Raw genomic sequence first — 24,675 nt, forward strand, 5'->3', positions numbered from 1 at the left:
GTCAAACAGTTCAACCATCAGGTTTAAATGGACGGTTTATTCTGATTTAAAAAAATTAAAAAATAATTAAAAAATGGTCAAAACTGTTGTTCGGATCAATAATCGACCACCAAATCAGTGGGTAGGTCACTGATCAAGTCAACGGTTTTTGGCCAAGAACGGTTAGAACGAAATAGAACCAATTGCCATTCCCGAATCAACTGGTCCGGTCCGATTTCAAAATTATGATTCAAATGGTTCAACCACCTGCGTCAATAACGATTTGAAAACATAGTCTGACAATTTACGTATTTCATCATTTGAATTGTTCACTTCCGATTCACATTCTTCTTGGTATTTTAATTAGCGGTTTGTCGGATTGATTGGTTTTTATTTTCTTTGACCTAAAAATGATCGCACGTCGCCTGAGAGATTCGAACTCTCGCGGCGAGACCCCATGTACTTAGCAGGCACACGCCTTAACCACTCGGCCAAAGCGACGTTTGACCATTTGATTCAATTTAAGTATTCAACAGCCAAGTTGGAGAGTCATCCAACTCTCAAATTATTGATTTGTACATGCAGTCTAGGATATTTTTTTTTTTGTTAATAATAAATAGTAGTTTCATATTTAATTTTTCCTTCATTCACTAGACTACAATTATTAAAATCAAACTATCACCACTATTGGTGACATTACCTATTTATAGTTTATTAAATTTTAAATGACGCCCACCATTGGACCAAATGATAGGTGGAAAGAGGTGTATTCGTTCTCAATTTTTAGGGTCCGTTTGGTTTGTATTTAGAATTGGAATTGAAATTAGAATCAAAGTCAGAATGATTTATTTTCATAATCTGCTTGATTCAGATAGAAATGGAAATGGGAATAGGAATTAGCAGGAATTTCATTCTCTCAAATGGAAGAATCAGAATAGCTCAACCAAATGAAAATTGAAATCAGTAAGAATGTAAATGGGATTCCGATTCCACCCAACCAAATAGTTGGAATCGAAATAATCCATTCCGATTTCGATTCCAGACTCGTATTCATGTAACTGAAACGAGGCTTTAATTCCAACAAGAGAAAGAGTTGATTCATTCAGGGGTATTTTGTTAGATATAAAATCCCATCTTCGCCAATTTTGCCATCTAGAAAATGTTTAGTTGATGCCATCACTAATTTTTGCCAATATTCTAATGATAATGGCGTCTGAGGTTTGAAAAAGAATTGACTACTATTAGCAAGCAACTGTTTAAAAAATTGAGGGAGGTTTTAGTAACCCTAATTAAAAATACAAATTTGTTTTAACTATGAAAGTTTAAATGATCACTCCAAACTAAGGTTTTTAGAATCGAATTGGACAATGAACCAATCAGGGTCCCGTTCTCAAGTCAAACAGTCTGACCATTTGAACCAAATGGATAGTCCGTTTCAACAAAAAAATAAAAAAATAAAAAACAACCAAAACCATTGGACGGTTCGAACACTCAGATCAGTGGTTTGCTGATCAAATCAACGGTTTTTGACAAAATAATAGTTCTAAGGTAAAACAGAACCGATCACCTGACCAATTCCCAATTTTTCCAATCCGAGCATCTGATCCAATCCGGTTTTGAAACTTATACTCCGCTATTAGCCTCATACCCTGAGTCCGTGACTCGAAATGGAGCTGGATTACATGCCTTCCATGTTCTTGGAATACCATTTGCAATTTTAATAGCGGTATTCCAGCTGATCCGGACTCCCCAAAAGTGGACATTATCCTCGTATAATATTGAAAATTATCAGTAAGCAACCTAGATCAGAACCTGAGAAATATATATTATATACTGATCTGGGTTCTGGTTTTTGGTCACTGTCCCTGCGTTGAATCTTCGACGCTTTCGCTTGTTCCATCTCTGTTCATCAACCAGAGCGGGCAAGCGAAAGCGACTGATAGGTAGAAGGTGCTCTTCCTTCATTTGGTTTTAAGTTATTCTACAAGGAACGATGATGTCACTGCGCATCCCAGCTTTGTTTCTTATTGTTAGTTCGATGGGTCTTCTTTTACCTTTGGGGGAATCGATTTGGTTGACTCTTCCTCCATTAAGAACCAAGTGCGTCTCAGAGGAAATCCAGAATGGAGTATCTGTCTTGGCAAAATACAATGTCATATCTGCCGATCAAATAGGCGACGGCCCTGCCATCACTGTCAAGGTATATATATTTTTCTAACTCAAAGTCCCCGTTGCATTTTAGGCTGTTTGCCTCTCAGTAAGTTATTTATCCTTGTAAATGTATTTATTCATCTTCTTTTATTTCTTATCTAAATAATGTAATGACTATTTTACCTATAAAAATTTGTTATTGAAAGAGGCATTTTGTTCCATTCATGTGTTGGGCAACTTTCCCTCAAGTGGGAAAATTATTTATCCCAACATTTTCAACCTGCCGTTAACCCAACCGTCAAATCATTTGAACTATCACCCGGCCAGGATTCTGAGTCCAATTCAATCAAGACTAGTCAGATGATAAAAAACCGTTGACTTGGTCAAGAACCGTTTGACCTGACCAGTTTGACCGTTGACCCATTCAACCCGGTGACTGAATCGTGGGTTGTACACTCAATGCATACAAAATTTTTGGAGGCCATAACTTTGCACTCCATTGTTTGATTGGGATGATTTTTTTTTATTTTAAGTAACTTTTCGAGTTCTATGCATCCCCGCTATTTTTCAGAAAAAACCCATTGTTTAGCCTCAAATTGAAATTTTTAATAATGTTTATAAATAAAAAATTAAAAACTGAATTTAAGAAACATAAATTAAATATAAAATAATACATATAGCATATCTAAAACATTTTTAAACATTATTTATTGCTAAAATATATATTTACACACACATACACACAGACATATATATATATATATATATATACACTAATGTGGCACAGTTTGAACCATTCATCCTAACCTGTTGAACCAGTGACCTGCGACCCAGTGGCAAAAAACAGTTCGGCCTCCAGATCAGTTTTTAAAACATTGATTTACCCACCTAAGAGATAGGTATCATTTGCCCGGATAAATATACCCAGGAAAAAAAAACTTTCCCCGATCCCCATATAAATCTGATAAAAAAACATGGATTTCTTGATCAATAAAAATCAAAATCCCATTAACCAACTTTTCCCTCTCTCAAAAAAAAAACACCCTCTTAATTTAATTTATTTCTGTTGGATATTGATTGATGATTGATAATTCCACTTTGTATATACATACATACATATATATATATATATATATATATATATGTATATATATATATATATATATATATATATATCTATGTGCAACTTATTTGATAAATCCACTTTGTTTCAAGGTGACATCTCCATCTGGAAGCAACATCTACAGAGTGGAAAATGCTACTGATGACTGGATTGAATTCAACACCACCGAGGCTGGGAAGTATTTGGTCTGTTTTTGGATGGGTGACTATCATCAAGATGAGGAAGCAAGCGTTTACCTTGATTGGAAGATTGGAATTGCTACAAGGGACTGGGATTCTGTTGCAAAAGAAGAAAAGCTCCTGGTTTGCACATCTTAATTTCTTCCTTTCTCTTTACCCCTTCGCATAGTGCTTATTGATATTTGGATGCATATATCTGGTGTCATATAGGGTGTTGAGCTAGAGCTGAGGAAACAAGAGGAAATAGTGGAGTCCATTCATGAAAAGATGCTCCGTCTCATGGGCAGGTAGTGAGTGTTCTTTTCTGATTCAATGCAACCAAATATATTTGGTTGCCATCGTTTTAAGCAGGTAGAATAATATTTTTAATTAATTTGTTATTAATAGGGAAATGGAAATGAGGGTGGTAATTGAAACAATCCATGCCAGAGTAACAACGTTCAGTATCATGTCTTTGGGGATCAACATAGTGGTTTCAGCTTTGCAGCTATGGTATTTGAAACGTTACTTCCGAAAGAAGAAGATTATTTAGACTTGACGAGTTAGCTAGCCTTCAGATAATGCACAACCTACAACCATTATATTTATAGGCAATGACAAATTAAAACCAAATTATAGGCATCTTTGCACTAATTCTTCCTTTTCTTTATTAGGGCAAAGCTTAAATCAAATCTGCTACACGTACATTAGTTTTTTTGTCAGTTCTAAAGTCTTGACACCCACAAAAGCATGTAAAGATTTTATTCCATTATTATTTTATTTTGTATTAAAGTATCAACTAATATGTAGGACTAATTTTACCAACAAAATATTATTTGAGTCTTGAGAAGCGCATTGTCCAACCACTCTACATACAACACTATACTATTTTTTCAAGATTCAAGGATAGAGATATTTAGCCAAATCGTAGTCCAACCATTCTAAAGTGATTCATACAAGCATGAATCCTAGGTTACAGAGCTTATTCAACTATTCCTTCCATGCATTCCAAAGATTTTTGTCAATGTGAAGCTGAATTCTAAATTATCCCACTAATCTCTATGATAAGTCTATACATTCTCATGTTCATAATCCCAAGTAGATGATAATACATCAAGGATTTTTGACATAATTCATCCTATGTATGTTTAAACTATGCAAATAACAAACCAAGACTACTCAAGATACCTTAAAATGAGCATCGTACGATTTTACTTATAAATGTAGTTTTCATAATAATCGGGTCTATCGGGTAAGAAAGACTCGATAGACTCTATCAACTATTAATTGGGACGATTTTGGGTCCATTAGTTTGTTCAAATTAATAATCGGGTCTGGTCCGATTATTCACCTAACATGTTCTATTTGATGTTTATATAGGGCCCACCATGAGCCACTATCCTTAGGTTTGTCAATAATACTTAAAAATATCTTATATTTGGATGATGTATTTGTGTAATCAGATTGGATTTGGATGTTTTCATCTACATCTGATTTATAATTACATTGGATTCAGATTTGACCCCATCTGATCTGATTAAAAATCTGAGTTCAATTATATTATAATATTTAATTGATTTTAATATATAATTATATTTAAAATTATACAAAATATATATTATATATAATAAATTCAATATGTTATATTTATATTAATTTAATATGTATAAAAGTTTAAAAGTAATTAAAATTTTATTTTATTGTTATTTTAAAAAAGTAAAGTAGAACTGGATTAAATCCTAATCTAATCCGAATCCACTAGGATTTGGATTCAAATATGAAGTCTTCAAATCCAATCCGATTTCTGATCGGAGTTTGATGCAACTTTTGAATACTTGATTTGAATTAATTTGGATTTTCTGAATCTGATTCAATTACAACCCTAACTATACTTCACTTTTACAAATGAGCAGTGAATAGATTATCTAGATCACTTCATATCAGCTAAATAAACTTAATCTTTAGCTCAGCTCTCCTAGGTGCCTGATAGCTTGAAAGGGCCATTACTTTGGATGAAATGCAATTAACAAACTTTAACCGTTGGAAATGATCTTGGGTCCGGATATAGTAGGCACGTTAAGTAAGCACCTAATAACTGTGTGACAATTGTTCCAGCTAATTTGCCTTTCATCTTAACGTTTTTGTTCCATTAGGAGTTTTCTATTGTTTTATTATTTGTTTCAAAATAATTAAAAATAAAAAAAAATCATGATAAAGGAAAACCTGCCCCATTTAATGCACCTTTCTCTCCACCCCTTTAATGTTTAGGGTTCTTCCACTTCTGGACCTTTAGCCACTGCAACTGGTTGGTTGGTGCAGGCACTCAACTTGGTTGAGTAGAGTGGATTCAATTATTTGCATCGTGTTTTCTCAAGGACCCTTAAAATAAATATCGCATTTAATTCTATTAATTACAATATTTTTTCATCCTCTATTATCTTTAGAAATTCTGAAACTAATTTTTACTCTATTGTTATTTTGTTTATAATAGATAGCTTTGATTCGGTGTATAAGTTATAAAATTTTAAAAAATAAAGAACATTCCTGCACATGGAGAGCTTTAGTAGTAATACATATAAACTAGCGGAGGGGCCCTGCTTCGCAGAGGCTGGAATGGAACCGTCAACCCGATCTCTAGCCAAAAACCGTTGAGTCGGTCAAAGACTCATTGACTCGAGCGATCGAACCATCAACCCATTAACCCGTTCAATGGTTTTTGGCTATTTTTTATCTTTTTAATTCGGAACCATCTGTGCAACCGGTTCCATTTTATCCTAATCTCGGTCCCTGGCCAAAAACCGTTGAATCGGTCAACGACCCATTGACCCGTTTTTTGTCGTTTTTTATTTTTTTTTTAATTTTTGTTGTCAGAACGGGCCATCCGTTTGGACCAAACAATCAAACCGTCGACCTGAAAACCAGTGGCCAGAATAGTTCCATTTTTAGGTCGTATGAGTCACACGCTTGAATGACATAACACATATGGTACTGCTTAATGGACCTCACACTCAATTTTTTGCCTATAATTTTTGTTGTCAGAACGGGTCATGTTTTTTTTTTTTTTTTTTTAATTGGGAACCGTCTAGGCAACTAGTTCCATTTTACCCCAATCCTGTTCCCTAGCCAAAAACCGTTGAATCGGCCAACGACCCATTGACCCGAGTGGTTGAATTGTCAACCCGTTGACCCATTCAATGGTTTTTGGCCATTTTTTTTTATTTTTTTAATTTTTGTTGTCAGAACGGACCGTCCATTCGAATTGGACGGTTGAACTGTCAATCCGAAAACTAGTGGCAAGAACGATTCCATTTTCGGGTCATATGAGTCACACGGTCGAATGACATAACATCATGGTTTTTAAAACCGACCCAGAGATCGAACCGGTCAAGGGTTTGATTATCGGGTCGAACGGCCCGTTCTGACAAAAAATTAAAAAATGGTCAAAACAGCAGAAGGTTTTTTTATAATTGAAACCCTCTTTATAATTGAAACTTAAACGGCAGAAGATTGGAGATCGAGAATCCAATGAGTTCCAAGTAGTTCCAACTCCCAACACGTTTAGGCTTTCCTTTTTTATGATTTTTTTATTTTTAATTATTTTAACACAAATAATAAAATAATAAAAAACTTCTAACGGAACAAAAACGTTAAGATAAAAGGCGAGTTAATTAGGGTAGTTATCACACAACTATTAGATGCTTAATTAGTGTGCTTACCTAAGGTGCCTACTACATCCGGACCCTTATCATGGGTGCAATTAGTCTTTACCCCACTCGTGATGTGTCTTTCTACCAAAAAAACACACAATGTATCTTGTAACATGGGAAGCCTTTCGACTTTTTCTCTCTCCATGTTTTCCACCCATCATGTGTGTTTCTACCTCGCATCCATTATCGTGCTCTCTCTCTCGCTCTCCCTCTCTCTCTATTTCCACGCATCTGGGCTCAGTATGTATTTAATATCTCTCTTTGTCTGTATCTCTCTCCTCTGAATATGTGTTCTTTTATACGCTGGCATCAACACCATCATCACACAGAACACTCAAAGGATTGCAGTCGAAGCTTGATTGACATGGACGTCATTTCACAATATCAACAGAAGTGCTACTGCACTGAGGGAGAATGGATTGATTCTTGCCAAGATTGGTTCGAGAAAGCTTTGAGTGGGGATCCAGATTGGTTGGAGGAGGCTTTCGATGTAGATCTAAATCATCCAGCGAAATTGTCTACCCCAAAGGTATAGTGAATAAACACATTGATTTTGGTTTTTGTATTGGGCGTGTTGAGGTCTTTTTGAGTGTGATACCTTGACAAAAAGAGTCCAAAGTCTAACTTTATTGTTCAATGTCTAACTGAACCTGTCGTACCAACTAGCCATTAAGTTTCGTCTCCAAAAAAGAAAATCAACCCTCTCTCTCTATCCAAAGGTTTTAAATTATTTCCACCTTTTACTCATCTAACTAAACCCTTCCCAAACTCTCTCTCTCTCTCTCTCATTTGAATTTGTGATTCCATCTTATGTTGCATAATTTTCTTTTTTTTTTTTTTTTGCATTGCTCAGTAAGCAAGCTCATTGGATTCAAATATAGTAGAAAAGCGAGTTTGTAGTCCTTTTCTATTGAAATCATAAAGAGGTTTCTGGTACTACATTATTTTGTGTTTCAACCAATTCCAGACATACTATGATATTTGGGCATTTTTCAACTCACATTTTGCTCTAATTCAGCAATCCACATTCCCTTATGAAGCCAGCCTTTGCATATTTTGTGGTATTTATTGGCAGTGTATTATAAATTTTGGTTTAAAAAATTAATTCCAATTAACTTATTTGTTTTATTTTTATAAATGACTTTATTGAGGTGAGAAAGTATCAAATAAAACACACCTTGTGTAAACATTATTTGTTCATGTGCAATGAAAGGTGATGATTCACTAGATGGTTATTCAAATCATGGAGTATCTATGAAGAAATGAACTTAATTAACAATAGAACACATAATGAGCATGGAATTTTAAGATGTGGATGCAGCATGAAAATTCTACAGTTCATATGCAAGGGAGATTGGATTTAGTATTCAAAGAGGTGATAAATATGCTGATGGATGTGTTGTGTCACAACGATTTGTATGCGCAACTAAATGACATAGAAACTCCACATACTTGAATCGTAAAAAACGGCATGGCCATCGCAACGATTAACAAGATTTGATTGTCTTACGACTATGTTAAATATGGTAAAACATTAAACAAATCGGTGGTGGCTAACTTCATTGCTAAACATACATATGAGCTTGCACCAAACCCCATTTCCATGTCTATGATATCACATGCATAGAGCATTACGTGATGCTAATAGTGCTCAAATATCTGCTCTACACAATGCTAGGGTTAAAATAAGACTAATAATGTAGTCTTTACTGACAAAGATCTTAACAAATTTGTTGATTCAATCAAGCGAAATGTTGTAAAACATGGGGATGTAGAGACAATATTGGATTTTATGGAATTTAAAGGTAGAGAAATATTTATTTTTTGAATATAGTATTGATGAAGATAAGCATCTTAGAAACCTTTTTTTGGGCATATTCCAGATCTCGTGAAACCTATAGATGCTTTGGCGATGATTTGGTGATTGATTCAATTTACAAGACAAACGTTTATCACAAACCACTTGTCAATTTTGTTGGAGTGAACAACCACCATCAAACAATTGTTTTTGGATGTGCTTTGTTAGCAGATGAGACAATTAACTCATATGATTGAATGGAAAAATTATGGGTTTTGTTATCATTGGTGGTGATAGAGCAGCCGGAAATTCAATCAAAAGGATATTTTTGCAATGCCTACATGTGAAAATTGAGGGCTTTATTAATGAGTTAACAAATGCATGTATTTAGAAAGAACACCTCAAGAGTTTTAGCTTGCATGGAAATAATGATTACAAGAAACAATCTAAGTGTAAACGAATGGGTAAATGAGATTTATAGTAAATCAAACATGGGCAAAAGCATTTTAAGGGGGGCAGTTTTTTGCAAAAATAACAACTTAGCGATATGAAAGTCAAAATACATACTATAATCGATATTTGCAAGGCAAAAGAAGATTACAAATCTTCTTGGAAGGCAAAAGAAGATTACAAATCAAGAATGACTCGACCAATTTTTAGAAACCATTTATGAAGTTATCATCTTCAAATGACAATTACATATAGGGGTGTAAACGAATCGAATTCAAATCAGATCAGGCAATATCTGAATTCAAATCCGATATCCGAATTCGATTCGATATCTAGCAAATATTAAAAATTAATATATGAATTTGAAACTGATTAAATATTCGAATTTGATTAATTAATTATTTTAGATAATTAATAAATATATAAATTATTTATATAATTTAATTATTATATATAAATTATAAAATATTTTATATATTATATATAATAATTAAATAATCGATCGAATTCGGATATTTATTGAATCGAATTAGGTCATATCCGAATTCGAATCTGATTAACCATTCGGTAAGAATAGGATATCCGAATTCGACTGATTATATATTCGAATTATCCGAATTTGATTCAATTATGTCGAATATCGAATTTTCAAATACTGTTGACACCCCTAAGTACATATATACTCAGAATTCATATGTGGAGTTATATAAAGAACTCAAGAAGGATGAAAGTCATGTTGTAATTGATATTCAAAGGCATGGTGAACAACAAAGCAGCTACACTGTTTCTGAATTTTTACATCCAAAACATGCATGTGCAGTTTTATATGATGGCATTGAGTAAAAGGTAACGTGTTCTTGCATATTCTTTGAAGGAATGGAATTTCCATGTCGGCATATGATTTCTATTTCTAAGGTGGAACAATTGAGAGATATTTCTCTAAGTTTTACTAATAAAAGGTGGAACACCTCAATTCCATCATGAAAATACACCTCGAAGTTGCATGTACGATTCATTATGTTGAACATACAAACATGTTCAACCGTTTATTGTGTTATACAGAATTTATTGTGTTATACAGAATTTATTGGAGAGATTAGAAAATACACCAAGTGGTTTACTTTTAAATGCTCGAACAAGTGACACAATCATTGAACCTTCTCAATCTAGGAATTTTACTAGACAACCTATTCGTAATCCTATCAAAATTAAGACAAAAGATTATCCTGGTAGCAAGAAAGCAAAGTCAAGTGATCAAGAAAAGATAAGAAAATGTGGATATTATGGCCAAGCAGGCCATACAAAGCACACATGTGCAATTCAGATCCCTCAAAATCATGGTGGGTAGACTTGTAAATTTATTCGTTAATTATAATTTTTGTCTATATCTCAATCATTATATATTTTTTTCATGTAAGTGATGGGCCAAGGCATATAATACATTAGGCATCCAATGAAGAGGCAATGCATGTTCCATCAAGTAAATGAACCAGTGCTTCCATTATTTTCTTTTCGATATTTATAACATAAAGAAACCAATGGTAAATACTATAAACAAGTATAAATAGTTGCATCAACAAGAAAGTAACACACCATAATTATGATTAATTTTCAAAGTGAGTTAATAAACATATGGTCACACTTCACAATTTCATAACCCAACAGTTGGGTTAAGAAAAAAACCACCTAGCTCTTTTATGGAAATTTGGCAACTCAGTAATGCCTACATTAACCAAAATGCAAATGATTACATTCACTGAAAAACACCATTCAAAAGTAATGGCATTTTACCGACCCATTTGTCAATTGTACTATGTATAATCACTTACAAAAAACATGTATGACCTACCAATCAACATTAATTTATCAAGTATTGAAATATTGATATAATACATCTGATGCAGGGTGTGTATCGTATCGGTATCGATAGCATATAACATTATGGTGTATCCTATTAGTCGTGCGTATCGGACTGATATGAATGTGTAGCATTCGTATTGCATTGTATCAATCAATACATACCGAATTGGTAAACAATGATATGCTACATAGCCACGTGCGGGACACAAATCCACATAGATATGCCTTTCTACTAAAAAATGTATGTTTTAGTAATTCGAATCTGAGCCAATAACCAAATCAGCGCTTAATACGCTTAATTTAAGACACCACACCACTTTATATGTTAATATAGAGAAAAAAATTACTTTTATTACTTTATTGTCAAAACGAAATCCACATAAATAATAAATAATCATGTTTAACAATTCCAACTAAAAATAAAAAAAAATAATATTCAAAATTAGTATTTTATAAAATAGTGGAATAAATAATATACTAAACCTAAATTTATATCAAGAGAATATTTCAATCTCAAGAAATTTATACAAATACAATATTAATAATAAAATAATATCATTAGTATTTAAAATTTATAAATTTGCATAGGATATGTATTTAATTTTTTTTATAAAATTTAAATTATTTATTAGTATTTTAATTTACAATTAATTATAACATATTTATTATTTGCAAAATTGAAAAATGTTTACAAAATATTCAAGAATATAATATTAAATTTAATCTATTAGATCTACTAATCTACATTTATATAAAAAATTTAATTTTGGAAAATTATTGAAATAAAAATATTAATACTGAAATAATCATTTTAGTAGTTAGAAATTATGAATTTTCATATGATATGTATCTTATAAATTTTAATAGATGTGATATAATTTAAGTTAAAAATATATATTTTATAAATTATTAATTAATATTTTAATTTACATTTGTGAATTTAATATTTGGTTGACATCTTTGTTAATGAAAAAAAACTAAAAATAGTTAAATAGAAAATAATTGATATAACAATTAAAATATAATAGGAGCATATGTTTTGCATTTTAGATTCTTATTTGATACATTATCAATAAAATTGTTTGGTATCTATGCATCCTTTTATATTAATTGTAATATATTGTTCATATACACCATTAAAATTAAGTACTATTTACACCACTTTCCACCCATCCATTATCCTTCATAGATAGTATTTCACTTTTAATGCAAGCAATCCTATCATAAATAAGTATTGTTTCCCTGCAAAAAATAAAAAATCTATTATACTAATAACTAAATGCATCATGATTACTAAAATATGTTAATAATATATATAAAATTCCTTACTCTATATCAATATTATCATCAAATAAAGTTTTCTAAATTACATTCTTTCTTTTATTGTCAATTTAGGAAAATTCTTAGAAGAATGAAATACAAAACACTCATTTTTGCTTGATTTTCACCCTTGAAGGTATCATATCCTTTATTTCTTCAAGTTTCAACTCAATCATTTTATATTTTTCAATTAGTTGTCCTCCTAATCCCTCCATGCGACTCACTAGATCTTTTAAAGATGTGACCATTTGACAATTGAAAGACACCATAACAAGTTATTTTGTATCACTGAAATCATAGGAAATAAAACATCATAAATACAATCAAATTTACCACATTTATAGTTGCACCTTTTACCGAACTCTTCAGTGAGATGCCACTTGAGGAGTCTTCCCTTCATAAACTAATTTAAATTTCTCTAATAAATTTTCTTCTAAACCATCAACACGCTTCATAAGGTTCTCTAATACTTGCAATATTTCCAACTATAACTAACATGTAAGCATATGATTTATTCCAATTAAAACTATAAATGAATGAAATCTTAGTAGCATGGTTTTCAAAACCGGACCGGACTGGATGGTAGGACCAGAAGTGACCAGTTTCATTTTCCCCCAAAATTGGAATTTTGCCAAAAAAACGTTGATCCGGGTGTTCAAACCGTTCAACAGTTTTGACCTTCTTTTAAAATTTTAATTTTTTTGTCAAAACAAGCCATCCATTCGGTTCGAATGGTCAGACCATTCAACCCGGGAACCAATCCTAACCAGTTCATTGTATGATTCAGTTTTAAAAACCTTGCTTAGTGGCACATTGGTATTATCTTATTGTCTACAAAGTCTCCACCATTTTATCTTCTTTGTTGAAACTTTCCATAACATCAATTAAGTTCTTCTGCCAATGAGTATAATGCATAGTTAGAATAAAAGTCTAGGAACAACCGAATTCAAATCTTATATACTTTGTACATTCCCTCCCTTTGGATTAGAAAATTTTATATGATATGTTTCATTTAAGACCTATGTTTTAAAGAAAATTTTCATTAAGGAAAAATAAAAACACAATGGTAAGGTGTTGAGAAACACCAATAGCAACTCAAATCACAAACAAAGCCAAACTAAACAAACTGCAAATAACAAAAATACAAATCTAAGATTCCATCGACTCCCTTATACTAACTCAAAGGCAAGTTTTTTTATTTGATCAACTCAGTCATTACCATAATCCAACTAACAAAAAAAAAAAAAAAATCACAGGTGCTACTAACCTAATCAAATTCCAATCCTTGACTTCAACATGTTTGATAATTTCTTCTTCCACCCTAAAAATTATTACCAAGTTCCTTACATAAACCTTTCTTCCATCATTAAAACCATGTTATTCCTTAAATTCCACCTCATATCTAATTTTACCCCCACCATCCTTACCTCTTTTTTGAAAACAGCCCTTCCTCTCTACTCCCCACAACTTCTCTTCCCTCCATTCTCCTTCCTCCCCCTGCTCACCCCTCCTTTCAACCTATCTTATTTTCTTTATAACTTTAGAAAATCCTTTTACTCTTCATCAATGATTTCTAGTTCCTTCACTTCGGCACTTCCCCTTCCTCCCACACTTCCCTCTTCAATCCACCAACTCTTTTTTATTAAGTTATTCCCTTCTTTTCAATTCAAATTGTTTGATTGCTTCTTCTTTTCAATTTTTTGGCCTTTTTGGCACCAACAAATAAATAAATATTTCATCGAGGAGAAATAGAAGGAATTTTATGAGGAAAAAGGTTATAGGACTCTAATAAAGAAAACGTAGTTATGGAAATTCTTTACAACATCACCAATCAAAGGAAGGGGCCATTCTAAGTAGCTCTAAGCTTGAATGCCAATAAGCAACAGATTCAGCATTCAAGTTGGAGAATCCAAGAATAGAGAATACAAAGGAAAACAAATTAAGGGGACCCTTATTGCAACTAATTTGATCATTGAGGCATTAGACATGGCAGAGGAAGAGTTGAAACGAATGGCTCAGCATACAGTATCTTAATTCTTATCTATTTTATTCACATTTCCAAGGAAATAACTTGTGGCAATTGAAATTATGTTGAAAACTGACCTGACGAATCCTACTATATATACATGGTCCAAGAAATTAAGCAAATTATGAGACCCTTACTACTTTTTAATCAGTTCAAATGGCTAGAAATGTGAGTCCACTTACAAATGGACTAGATCAGATCCAATGCAAACCGAATAGAATATCAAAAATTATATAAAAGTACTTTTATATGCATACTTTCATAGAAGCTTTTATAAAAGTATTTCTATAAAATTATTTTTATAAAATTACTTTTGTAGAAGTGCTTTTATAAAAGTACTTTCATAAAAGTGCTTTCATAAAAGTGCTTTTATAAAGTGCTTCCATAAAAGTGCTTTTATAAAAGTGCTTTCATATAAAGTTCTTTTATAAAACTGCTTCTGTAAAAGTGATTTCATAAAAGTACTTTTGTAAAAATGTTTTCATAAAAATATTTTTATAAAAGTGCTTTTGTAAAAGTACTTTTTATAAAATTACTTTTATAAAAGTGTCATCCAACTTCGGTTGAACAAGGGTTTGGCCTCATGATTGGATTATTGAAAATTTAATTTAGGTCCAATTCAAACCAATAAGAATATGGACCAATTTATTTTGATTGGCCCAATCAAATAATTATAATGGACCATCCAAATCCGACTTAATAATGTTTGGATCAGATTGGATACAATCGAAAATTGGTCGATTGACACCCCTAAGGATGAGAGTAAATTTTAACTTATTTGATTACAAATTTCATTCTCATTCATTTTTTTCATTAATCAAAATAATAATAGCATAATCAAACATGCTCTAGAAAACCAGTCATCATTGAGACCCATGAAATTTACCCTTATGGGTGAGATTCTTCTAAGCTCCCACATTTGGAGTACATTGCCGTAAAAACAGTTCTAACAAAAACATGAGAAATTAACCCATCTTTAAAAATGTAATAATGGATTTGTTTCCTAAGATATAAATTGTCAACAATACCTAAAATTATAACTACAAAATTCATCAGGTCTTAGGCCTCACCTCCCTGAACGGTCCTCCCAAATAATTCAATTGTCCTTCCTAAACTCTAGTTCTGAGCGAATGCAGATACAATAGCTGCCCAAGCATTCAAGTTGTTATACCCAATATCACCAAATACTATCTCAGACAATTCAGTTGCTCCTATTTTTGCATACATATTAATCAAAGAGACCCTCACTGTGGAATCTGAATAAACCCCAATTTTTATAATCAAGGAATGGATTTGGATGGCTTCTCTCACCATTCCAGGGTTAGCACAAGCAGTGAGCACACTTGTGGTTATGTAAGTATTAATTTCTTCCCCAACTACTTTCATTTCTCTTAAGAACTTTAGAGCAGAAATGTAACCCTCTTTCTGAACAAACCAAAAAACTATAATAGTCCAAGAAGCTATATTATGGATTGCCATCATGAAAATTCATTAATAACTACTTCATCAATATCACCCTACTGGGCATAAAGATCAACAATAGCAATTCCCACAAATACGTCGGCACCACATTTGATCACCCACCCATGAACCCTTTGCCAACCCCTAGTTCTTCAAGTGTAGTACAAACTGTCAGGAAAATGTAAAACTGTTTGGCATCAACAACCCGCCTAACATTTGGTATGTTATCCCCATTCTTAACAACACCAACAATTATAGCATTCCAGCATACGCATTCTTAACAACACTAGTTAAAGCATATTTGAAACTCTCACTTTTTGAAAGCAAGTCTATCATTCCAATCCAAACATATCCATTAGTAAAATACTCATTCCTATTATGCGAAAACAAATTTGTTGACCAGAAAAAAATAGCCTAGAGGTAGTGTAGGCTGAAAGAACAGTCCCATAGGTGAACCGACTGGGATCAGACCCAAAAGAAAGAATTCAACAAAACATTTGGATAAGGGATGTCATCGAACAATCGGATGGCATTGTCCATTGCTACACATTTACAATAACATTCAACAACAGAGTTGGCAACGAATACATCAGAGTAAATAAGGGACGTTTTGATGACGTGAGAATGAATTGATTTGACTTCTCTAACTGTTAGATTTTGTGTTCTAGTTGGGTCACCAAAGTAGTCAACTAGGTTAAAAGATGTGTTAATGGGATTTCAAGGAGGGAGAGAGAAGATATACATTTGATAGGGAAAATTGTAAATTTTGCCAAGAGAGTTTCAGTATTGAGGAAACTCATTTGATTCATGCTGGATTGTCAAGGGGAGAGAATTCATTTTCTTTAAACACAAAATAGTTTTGTTTGAACAAGGTGACGTTATTTCAGTGGTTTGATTTGCAGCACACAAGAGAGAGATCACAGCTTGAAGAAGTCATCAACGACAGTAGAGATCCACTGCGAATACCCATAGAGAGAGGGAGAGAAAGCTGAGATAGAAACAAATGACAATGGGCAGCATGCGACACAATTATTTTTTCGTGCTGCAGGCTGTTTCTATTTTTATGCCAAAACCATTTTTCATTTTTAAAAGAATGAAGCCCATGACAAAAATTTTAAAATCAAAGTAAAAAATTTGAACTCAAAGAAATAAATGGTGAATACCTCGTGTGACGTCCTGCAAGGGTTTCTACAGCCCCATTAATTATAGACAGAGACTACTATGCTCCTCACTTTCATTTAGTGCCTGAGGTTGGTCATATATAGTTGATCTCCATTGTCGTGCGAGACAAAGCACAACAGTTGTGCTCACAAATAATTGGATGCAATCATCTATGAGCTCTTTTCAGTTGTTGTTTTACACTACAAGGTAGCTGTCTCCTAACCTTGGTGAAGGCCATATTTGGTCCCAAGTAATCTTCACTACAACCAACCAAACGAGTTCATTTTTTGTTACAACAAGATTTTAGCATGTCTAAGGTGTATGATATTGGTATCCAAAGGTATCAATGCATCCACGTGGACCGGCTAACACCTGCCCAGTGCCGGAAGGTCAAAAAAGTTGGTGACTTGATGATAGGAGAGCCGACGACCAAAACCTCAGTGAACGGCGGCCATAACTATAACAGTCCTAAGATAGCAAAATTCTTTGCCGGTTAAGTTCCGACCCGCAGGAAAGGCGTAACAATCTGGGCACTGCCTCAAAGAGGTTATAAGATGGATCTATTGTTAATCTATTAAGCTCATTGGTTCAACAAGAATTTGAGGTCTTGCAATGAGTTTTTAGTAGACTGGAAGCTTGAACATTGTTCGATGTATTATTAGTAAAGCTATTGTATGACATCTAATAATATTTCCATTGTTATATTTTATTAATAATTTATTATTTTATTATATTTAATAATTATTTTCTTATATTATTTTTTATTATTTTCAAATTAATGTTTTACTAGTATTTTATTACTATTTTAAATATTAACATATTCTTATTTTATTATTATTATTACCTTCATAATATGTTATTATTTAATTATTAATGTTTTACTATTATTTCATGAATTGTTTATTAATATTAATTTATTATTACTTTAATTATATTATATTGATATTTTATATATACTTTATTATTATTATTATTATTACTACTACTACTATTATTATTATTATTATTATTATTACTACTACTACTACTACTATTATTATTATTATTATTATTATTATTATTATTATTATTTTCCTATTATATATATTTAATAATATTTTATTAATATTAGAGTTTGGGGGTTTAGCCATGAGTTCTTTACTTCTTGACATACTCTGGATTGGGAGTCGAAATTCCATTCCCTACAAGGGCTTGGAATGGCTACTTCCCCAAGAATGAGAATCAAAACCCCATTCCTGCCAAATAAACAGTTGGTATCAAAATGGACTATCCTAATCCAGTTCCAGGCACCTATTCTGTAAAACCAAACAGACCCTACATTGTAGTTATCGTTGATTACAATGTATCTCATCATATAAACTATTAAAATGTGCTTTTGTCCTGGATTTATACTTTATACATAGCTATTTCAACTTAAGATTTATTGTGATTGATGTAATTGTAGGATTTCTAAGAATTTCCCCAATGTACCTGATGAGGGCAGATTTGGCCCTCCAGTGAAAGTGCGACACATGGCACCTCGCGACCTGGCGCGACCTGGCGCGGCCTGGGCGCGACCTGGCGCGGCCTGCGCGCGACCTGGCGCGGCCTGCGCGTGACCTGGCACGACCTGCGCGCGACCTGCGCGACCCGCGCGCGAACTGGCGCGCGACCTGCGCGACCTAGCAACCTGGCCCGGACACAGGCACCGACCTGGCAACATGGCCCGGACACAGGCGCCGACCTGGCAATCTGGCCCGGACATAGGCGCCGACCTGATGACCTGACCCGGACACAGGCGCTGACATGGCAACCTGGCCGGACACCAACCCGCTGACTGACAGGCGCCGACCTGGCAACCTGGCCCGGACACCGACCCGCCGACTAACACAGGCGCCGACCTGGCAACCTGGCCCGGACACCGACCCGCCGACAGACAGGCGCCGGCCTGGCAACCTAGCCCGGACACCGTCCCGTCGACTGACAGGCGCCGACCTGACGACCTGGCCCAGGCGCCGACCTGGACGCCTGGCACAAGCGCCAGCTTGACAACCTCGAGGAGTTCATCACCATACCCCGGTTCTGACGGGATATGACGTCTTACCATTTGAAGACTTTTCACCCACCTAACCCACGAGGGCACCACTATATAAGGACTCCGACCCCCAAAACCAAGGGGAGGAGAAAAAAAAAGGGTATGGTAACCCCCGCTCTCTAGCTCTCTCATTTCTCTCCAAGCCCTCTGTAATCAGAATGCTAACTTAGGCATCGGAGAGTCCCCGCCGGGAAAATACCCCCGGGTCCTCTGATTCAGTTTCCGCAGGTCCCTCAGTTCCCGCCGTCTACAAAGGGGAGAAAATCACCTCACGAGGGGGGTAGTCGGGTAGCGCTGCACCAGGGAGCTCCACCATCCTCTGAGTTGCAGATCGCCTAGGAGCAAGTCAAGTGACGAGTTCGCCACCAGGGAGCACTACCAGGCAGTTCGCCGTCGGGCAGTTCGCCACCAGGGAGCACTGCCGGGCAGTTCGCCACCAGGAAGTTCGCCCCCATGCAGTTCGCCACCAAGCAGTTCGCCATCAAGCAGTTCGCCACCAGGGAGCACTGCCGGGCAGTTCGCCACCAGGGAGCACTGCCGGGCAGTTCGCCACCTGGCAGTTCGTCACCAGGCAGTTCGCCTTCAGGCAGCGCCACCAGGCAGTTCGCCATCAGGCAGTTCGCCACCAGGCAGTTCGCCACCAGGGAGCACTACCAGACGGTTCGCCATCGGGTAGTTCGCCACCAGGCAGTTCGCCCCTAGGCAGTTCGCCACCAGGGAGCATCACCAGGCAGTTCGTCACCAGGCAGTTCTCCCCCAGGAAGTTCGCCACCAAGTAGCTCATCACCAAGGCACGTCACCACCAGGTCAAACACGAGGTACTTAGCCAAAAAAATATTACACATCCCAAAAAATGGTACGTGACCAAAAACGATTACATCAGTACCCAAGCATCTTTATATTGAAGGTACTAGAACACCCTATAGGTAATGTCTCTAGCTAGTTATAGCAAAGACCTAGGATCGAATCCCACCACCAACTAGGTTGAGGTGTTAAGGGGTTTGGAGGAGGGCCACCCCCATTGGGTAGCTTATTAAATTAAAAAAAAAAATAAAACAACAGCATTTTCATATATTTCCTCCATATCAATTGTATCGAAAGAGTATCGCAACATGCTTATTAATAAGATACACACTACCAATCTACCAACATTTTAAACCTTGGCCCTACCAGGAGGTGGAATTAGTGCAAAAGTGTTTAACCATGGCCTAGGAAGTAGGGCGGATAAGTTGGTAAGCTCCATGGAAAACAAATAAACCCACATTTGTTTTTTGATATTAGTGGTTCCCATGAAAAAGAATAAATTTCTGAGCAAGAGCAAAGTCCATCGGAACAGCCATCATAGCCTTGCATTGGGATATTTCTTCATGAAACAAGGCACAAAAGTATGGAGATATTTCCAATGCAAGGCTGTAAAGGCTGTTGGAACGGTATTCCAACGGGACTTGCTTTGACCGAAGCCGATCTCCCTTAGACTTGGATAAATTACTTATTCATGCATGCCGAAAATAGCTAATATGTAGTAGAGAATATTATCCCTTCAATAATGTCATTCTTTTAACTGAAAATAAAAAAAAAATATTGTTGGTAAGTGATATAAATGTTTTTGCGCATTTACCGAGAAAAATAATTTAATCAGACGCAAATTTGGCATACATGTGTGCTTTTTCGGCTTTAACAAAGGGCTAACTGCATAAAACCAAACACAACCTAAAGTCTCACATGAGACTCAAAATGGAGCGTGGTCCTGGTCTACATGCCTTTGTGTGGTTGAAACTTGGAATACCAATTGCCATTTTAATAGTGATATTCCAATAGATTCGGACTCCTTAAAAGTAGACATTCTCTGTCTATAAATTCATGTTGTAAATGATGAACAAGCAACCCAGACCAGAGATTGAGAGATAGTTATCTGGGTTCTTGTTTCTGGTCCCTATCCGTTGAATCTTCGAGGCTTTCGCTTGTTCCATCTCTGTTCACAACCAGAGTGGGCAAGCGAAAGAGATCAATCAAGAAATAGAAGGTGCTCTTGCTTCGTTGGTTCAAGTTTTCTACAGGGAAAACGATGATGGAGCTACGCATCCCGGCTTTGTTTCTTCTTGTAAGTTCGATGGGTCTTCTTCTACCTTTGGGGGAAGCGATTTGGTTGAGTATTCCTCCATCAAGGACCAAGTGCGTTTCAGAAGAAATCCACAACGACGCCATCATCTCAGGTGATTACAGTCTCATCGCCGACGACCTAGCACACGCCCCCACCATCACTGCCAAGGTACGGTTTCTACCACAAAGTCCCCGTTGTCCGTTGCATTTTAATTGTATTTCCTGTGATTTCTGTTGGATATCGATTGACGATTGATCCTTTCATCTCTATCTGTACCAGACTTGATAAACCCACTTTCTCTTTTTCAGGTGGCATCTCCATATGGGAACACAGTTTATAGTGCAGAAAATGTCACTCATGGTCATTTTGCATTCACAGCCACCGAGGTTGGGAACTACTTGGTATGTTTTTGGTTGGATGGCCATCATCCAGATGCAGGAGTAAGTGTTAACCTTGATTGGAAAATCGGAATTGCTGCAAAGGACTGGGATTCTATGGCAAAAAAAGAAACGATCGAGGTTTGTTCCAAACCCCTCTCCCTCCCTTGGGTTGCGTTTGTTTGCAAAATGTAAGATGGGTTCAAGAATATCTTCTTTCCGGTTCAAAAATGTAAAATGGGTGGGTCGTGGGTTTATATTTTTGGCCTCTTAATTATAATGTTAAACAAGCAGTTAGATATCCACCCCAGTTCAGTGTTTGCATCACAAACAAACACAGCCTCAGTGTATATATGAATTGATGCATATATTTATACATCATGTGTCATACAGGATGTTGAGCTTGAGCTGAAGAAACTTGAGGCAATGACGGACTCCATTTATGATACTATGTTCCATATCAGAAGCAGGTACTGTTTATTCTATTATGACTCAATGCATACAAATTTAGTTGCCATTGTTATTTAGACATGCAAATAGAATAACATTTAATCTAGATGTGTTATTGGTTGTTTATTAACAGGGAAGCGGAAATGAGGAACATAAGTGAAGATATCAATGCCAGAGTAGCATGGCTCAGTATCATGTCCTTGGGGATCTGCATAGTGGTTTCGGCTTTACAGTTATGGTATTTGAAGAGCTACTTCGTAAGGAAGAGGCTTATTTAGACTTGATGGGTTGACTACATCCCTGTTCCCTTGTATCTGAGCCAAATTACATATTGCACCAAAGCTTTGTTTTCTTAATTAATATTTTAATCTAGTGCAATGTTTTCTGTAGCTTTTTCTTTTAATTTTATTATTTGGTGATGCTTATCACATTAACAACTTTCCTCCATGGTTGCGAGAATTGAATTTATGCAATCAAGGCTCAGTTTGGAAGGAGTACGAATACAAATATGTAAAATTCAAAACATTCTAATTTATATTATTTTGTTTGTATGGTATATATTTGTATTTATATATACTCCTTCCAAACTGAGACCAACCTACTAATATACTAACGGAACCATCCCTCAATTGGCTGGCTCCATACAATCTTTGGCATTTACCAAAGGAAGAATGGTATCCAAATGTACCTACTAGCATGGAAGAGTCTTAGCCTCTTAAGAGATGTGGAATGGGCTCCCCCCACAGAGCATGCCCTACGTTTTACGAAAAATATTTCCAATGCAGTAGGGGGATAGGCTATGGGGTGCCTGTGGGGCTTGCTCTGTGGAGAGTCCATCCAAACTCATGGCTTTGAGATGTAAAACAGGCTGGGCCCAATACAATCCCACACCACTCATAATAATAATAATAATAATAATTGATTAAGGGTAAATTTCTTAAACTATCCTTATATTTTAGCTAATTGACTAAGTGTATCTTACTATTTGAAAATTGACTAATACTATTTTTACTATTTATGGCAATTGACTAATACTTTTCTTACCGTTAATATCTCTTAATATTCTGCTAACAACAAGATAAAGAGACTATTTTATCCTTCTATTGGTGGAAGAAAAAGTTCTGATAAAGGGAGGTAGAGAGGGAGAACGAAGAGGAAAAGGGGGCAAAGGAAGAAATCACTGCTGCTATTGGAAGTTGCAACGGCGGTGATTTCATCATCGGAAATCAGGGATGAATATGGCTTGATCGTCTGGCCAGGTCCCTTCGCCAGTGGTAGTTCTCTATTCACCGTCAAGAAGACGATGAACAGAGATGAAGATGGAGGAAGGAGAAGAAGATGAAAGTTTAAACTAAAGAAATAAAAGAAAATAGAGAGACTGACATGAGGGAATTGACTTCAATGTGTTGGAGCACAAAAGCTAATGGTATCTATAGGCTTTGGTGAAGAGTTTGGATCATATTTATAAGCTAATGGTCCAAATGTGAAGCTTGAATCGTCGTGTGGCTAGAGGTTTTGTGAAAATGTTAGCTACTTGATCTTCAGAGTAGAGATACCGAAGGGATAATTTGTTAGCCACACAAAGATCCCATAGGAAGTGAAAATCAACTTCCACATGCTTGGTTCGAGCATAGAAAACTGGATGAGCAGCAAGGTAAGTAGCACCAAGATTGTCACACCATACAGTGGGCTTGGAAACTGGAAACCTGAGACCAATCAAAACAATTGAATCCACAAAACTCAGTGGCATTATTGGCAAGAGACCAAAATTCGGACTTCGTGCTTGAACGAGCTACAGCATGTTGCTTCTTAGAGCTCCAACTTATTAGATGACCACCCAAATAGATGGAAAAGCCACCCGTAGACCGGCAATCATCGGGGTAACTGGCCCAACCAGCATCTGTGAAGACATTCAGCAGAAGAGAAGTAGAGGATGTAGCAAAATGTAGACTATGATCTATGGTTCCCTTAAGGTAACGCAAGATGCGTTGAATAGCAGACTAATGTTCATCAATCGGGGTGTGAAGAAACTGACAAACCTTGTTGACTGAGAAGGAGATATCCGGCCTCATGAGAGTGATGTTCTGTAGTGCACCGACAATACTCTGGTATTCAGATGGATCTGAGAGAGGTGTGCCCGAGGTCTTTCTTAGTCGAGCAGATGCTACCATCCAAGAAGTGTAGGATTTTGAGCCATCAAGTTTGGTGCGATGCAATACGTCCAGAAAGTACCATTTCTGCGAGAGATCAAGACCATCAGAGGTCCACTGCGCCTCGACCCCAAGGAAATAATGCAATGTTCCAAGATCCTTTAGGAAACATTGTAGAGATCCGCTGAAGGAAAGATGAAATAGCAAACGGAGAATTTTTGATAACAATGATATCATCAACATACACCAATATGTAAACAATAGTAGACTTACTCTTGTAAATAAATAAAGAGGAATCAGCTACAGAGTTGCGAAAACCCAAATGAAGA

General features: G+C 35.5%; 2 protein-coding genes, 1 non-coding gene and 1 pseudogene across 4 annotated transcripts; 2 read left to right on the forward strand and 2 right to left on the reverse strand.

Annotated features, from left to right (window-relative positions):
• Window positions 1-398: 398 nt before the first annotated feature.
• TRNAS-GCU (transfer RNA serine (anticodon GCU)) lies at window positions 399-480 on the reverse strand. The gene has a single exon. It is a non-coding gene; the product is annotated as a tRNA-Ser (tRNA).
• Window positions 481-1,773: 1,293 nt separating this feature from the next.
• LOC104608569 (transmembrane emp24 domain-containing protein p24delta3-like) lies at window positions 1,774-8,128 on the forward strand. 2 transcript variants are annotated; one of them, XM_088887340.1, is made up of 4 exons: window positions 1,774-2,179; window positions 3,346-3,555; window positions 3,643-3,719; window positions 7,448-8,128. In XM_088887340.1, the coding sequence occupies exons 1-4, from the start codon at window positions 1,973-1,975 to the stop codon at window positions 7,479-7,481; spliced, it is 528 nt and encodes a 175-aa protein (XP_088743466.1). In that variant the 5' UTR covers window positions 1,774-1,972; the 3' UTR covers window positions 7,482-8,128. The 2 variants fall into 2 exon arrangements, with proteins under 2 accessions (XP_088743466.1, XP_010272904.1); XM_010274602.2 differs by lacking the exon at window positions 7,448-8,128 and adding an exon at window positions 3,820-4,275.
• Window positions 8,129-15,460: 7,332 nt separating this feature from the next.
• Window positions 15,461-16,842, reverse strand: LOC148791494 (pentatricopeptide repeat-containing protein At1g74600, chloroplastic-like; annotated as a pseudogene).
• A 4,301-nt stretch (window positions 16,843-21,143) lies between these two features.
• On the forward strand, window positions 21,144-22,585 carry LOC104608476 (transmembrane emp24 domain-containing protein p24delta3-like). The gene is made up of 4 exons (XM_010274484.3): window positions 21,144-21,537; window positions 21,678-21,887; window positions 22,140-22,216; window positions 22,330-22,585. Exons 1-4 carry the CDS (start codon window positions 21,334-21,336, stop codon window positions 22,472-22,474), a joined length of 636 nt encoding a protein of 211 aa, XP_010272786.1. The 5' UTR covers window positions 21,144-21,333; the 3' UTR covers window positions 22,475-22,585.
• The last annotated feature ends 2,090 nt before the right edge of the window (window positions 22,586-24,675 follow it).

This window comes from Nelumbo nucifera, chromosome 5 (genome assembly GCF_055504915.1).
Source record: "Nelumbo nucifera cultivar China Antique chromosome 5, China Antique-T2T, whole genome shotgun sequence".
In the NCBI taxonomy this organism is placed as follows: domain Eukaryota; kingdom Viridiplantae; phylum Streptophyta; class Magnoliopsida; order Proteales; family Nelumbonaceae; genus Nelumbo; species Nelumbo nucifera.

What these genes read in the sequence shown, in the direction of transcription:
- LOC104608569 (XM_010274602.2), top strand. Translation starts at nt 1,973, where the DNA reads ATGATGTCACTGCGCATCCCAGCTTTGTTTCTTATTGTTAGTTCGATG. An exon ending in GCCCTGCCATCACTGTCAAG is followed by an intron (nt 2,180 to 3,345) that starts GTATATATATTT and finishes CTTTGTTTCAAG; the next exon opens with GTGACATCTCCATCTGGAAG. An exon ending in CAAAAGAAGAAAAGCTCCTG is followed by an intron (nt 3,556 to 3,642) that starts GTTTGCACATCT and finishes GGTGTCATATAG; the next exon opens with GGTGTTGAGCTAGAGCTGAG.
- LOC104608476 (XM_010274484.3), top strand. Translation starts at nt 21,334, where the DNA reads ATGATGGAGCTACGCATCCCGGCTTTGTTTCTTCTTGTAAGTTCGATG. An exon ending in CAAAAAAAGAAACGATCGAG is followed by an intron (nt 21,888 to 22,139) that starts GTTTGTTCCAAA and finishes TGTGTCATACAG; the next exon opens with GATGTTGAGCTTGAGCTGAA. An exon ending in ATGTTCCATATCAGAAGCAG is followed by an intron (nt 22,217 to 22,329) that starts GTACTGTTTATT and finishes GTTTATTAACAG; the next exon opens with GGAAGCGGAAATGAGGAACA.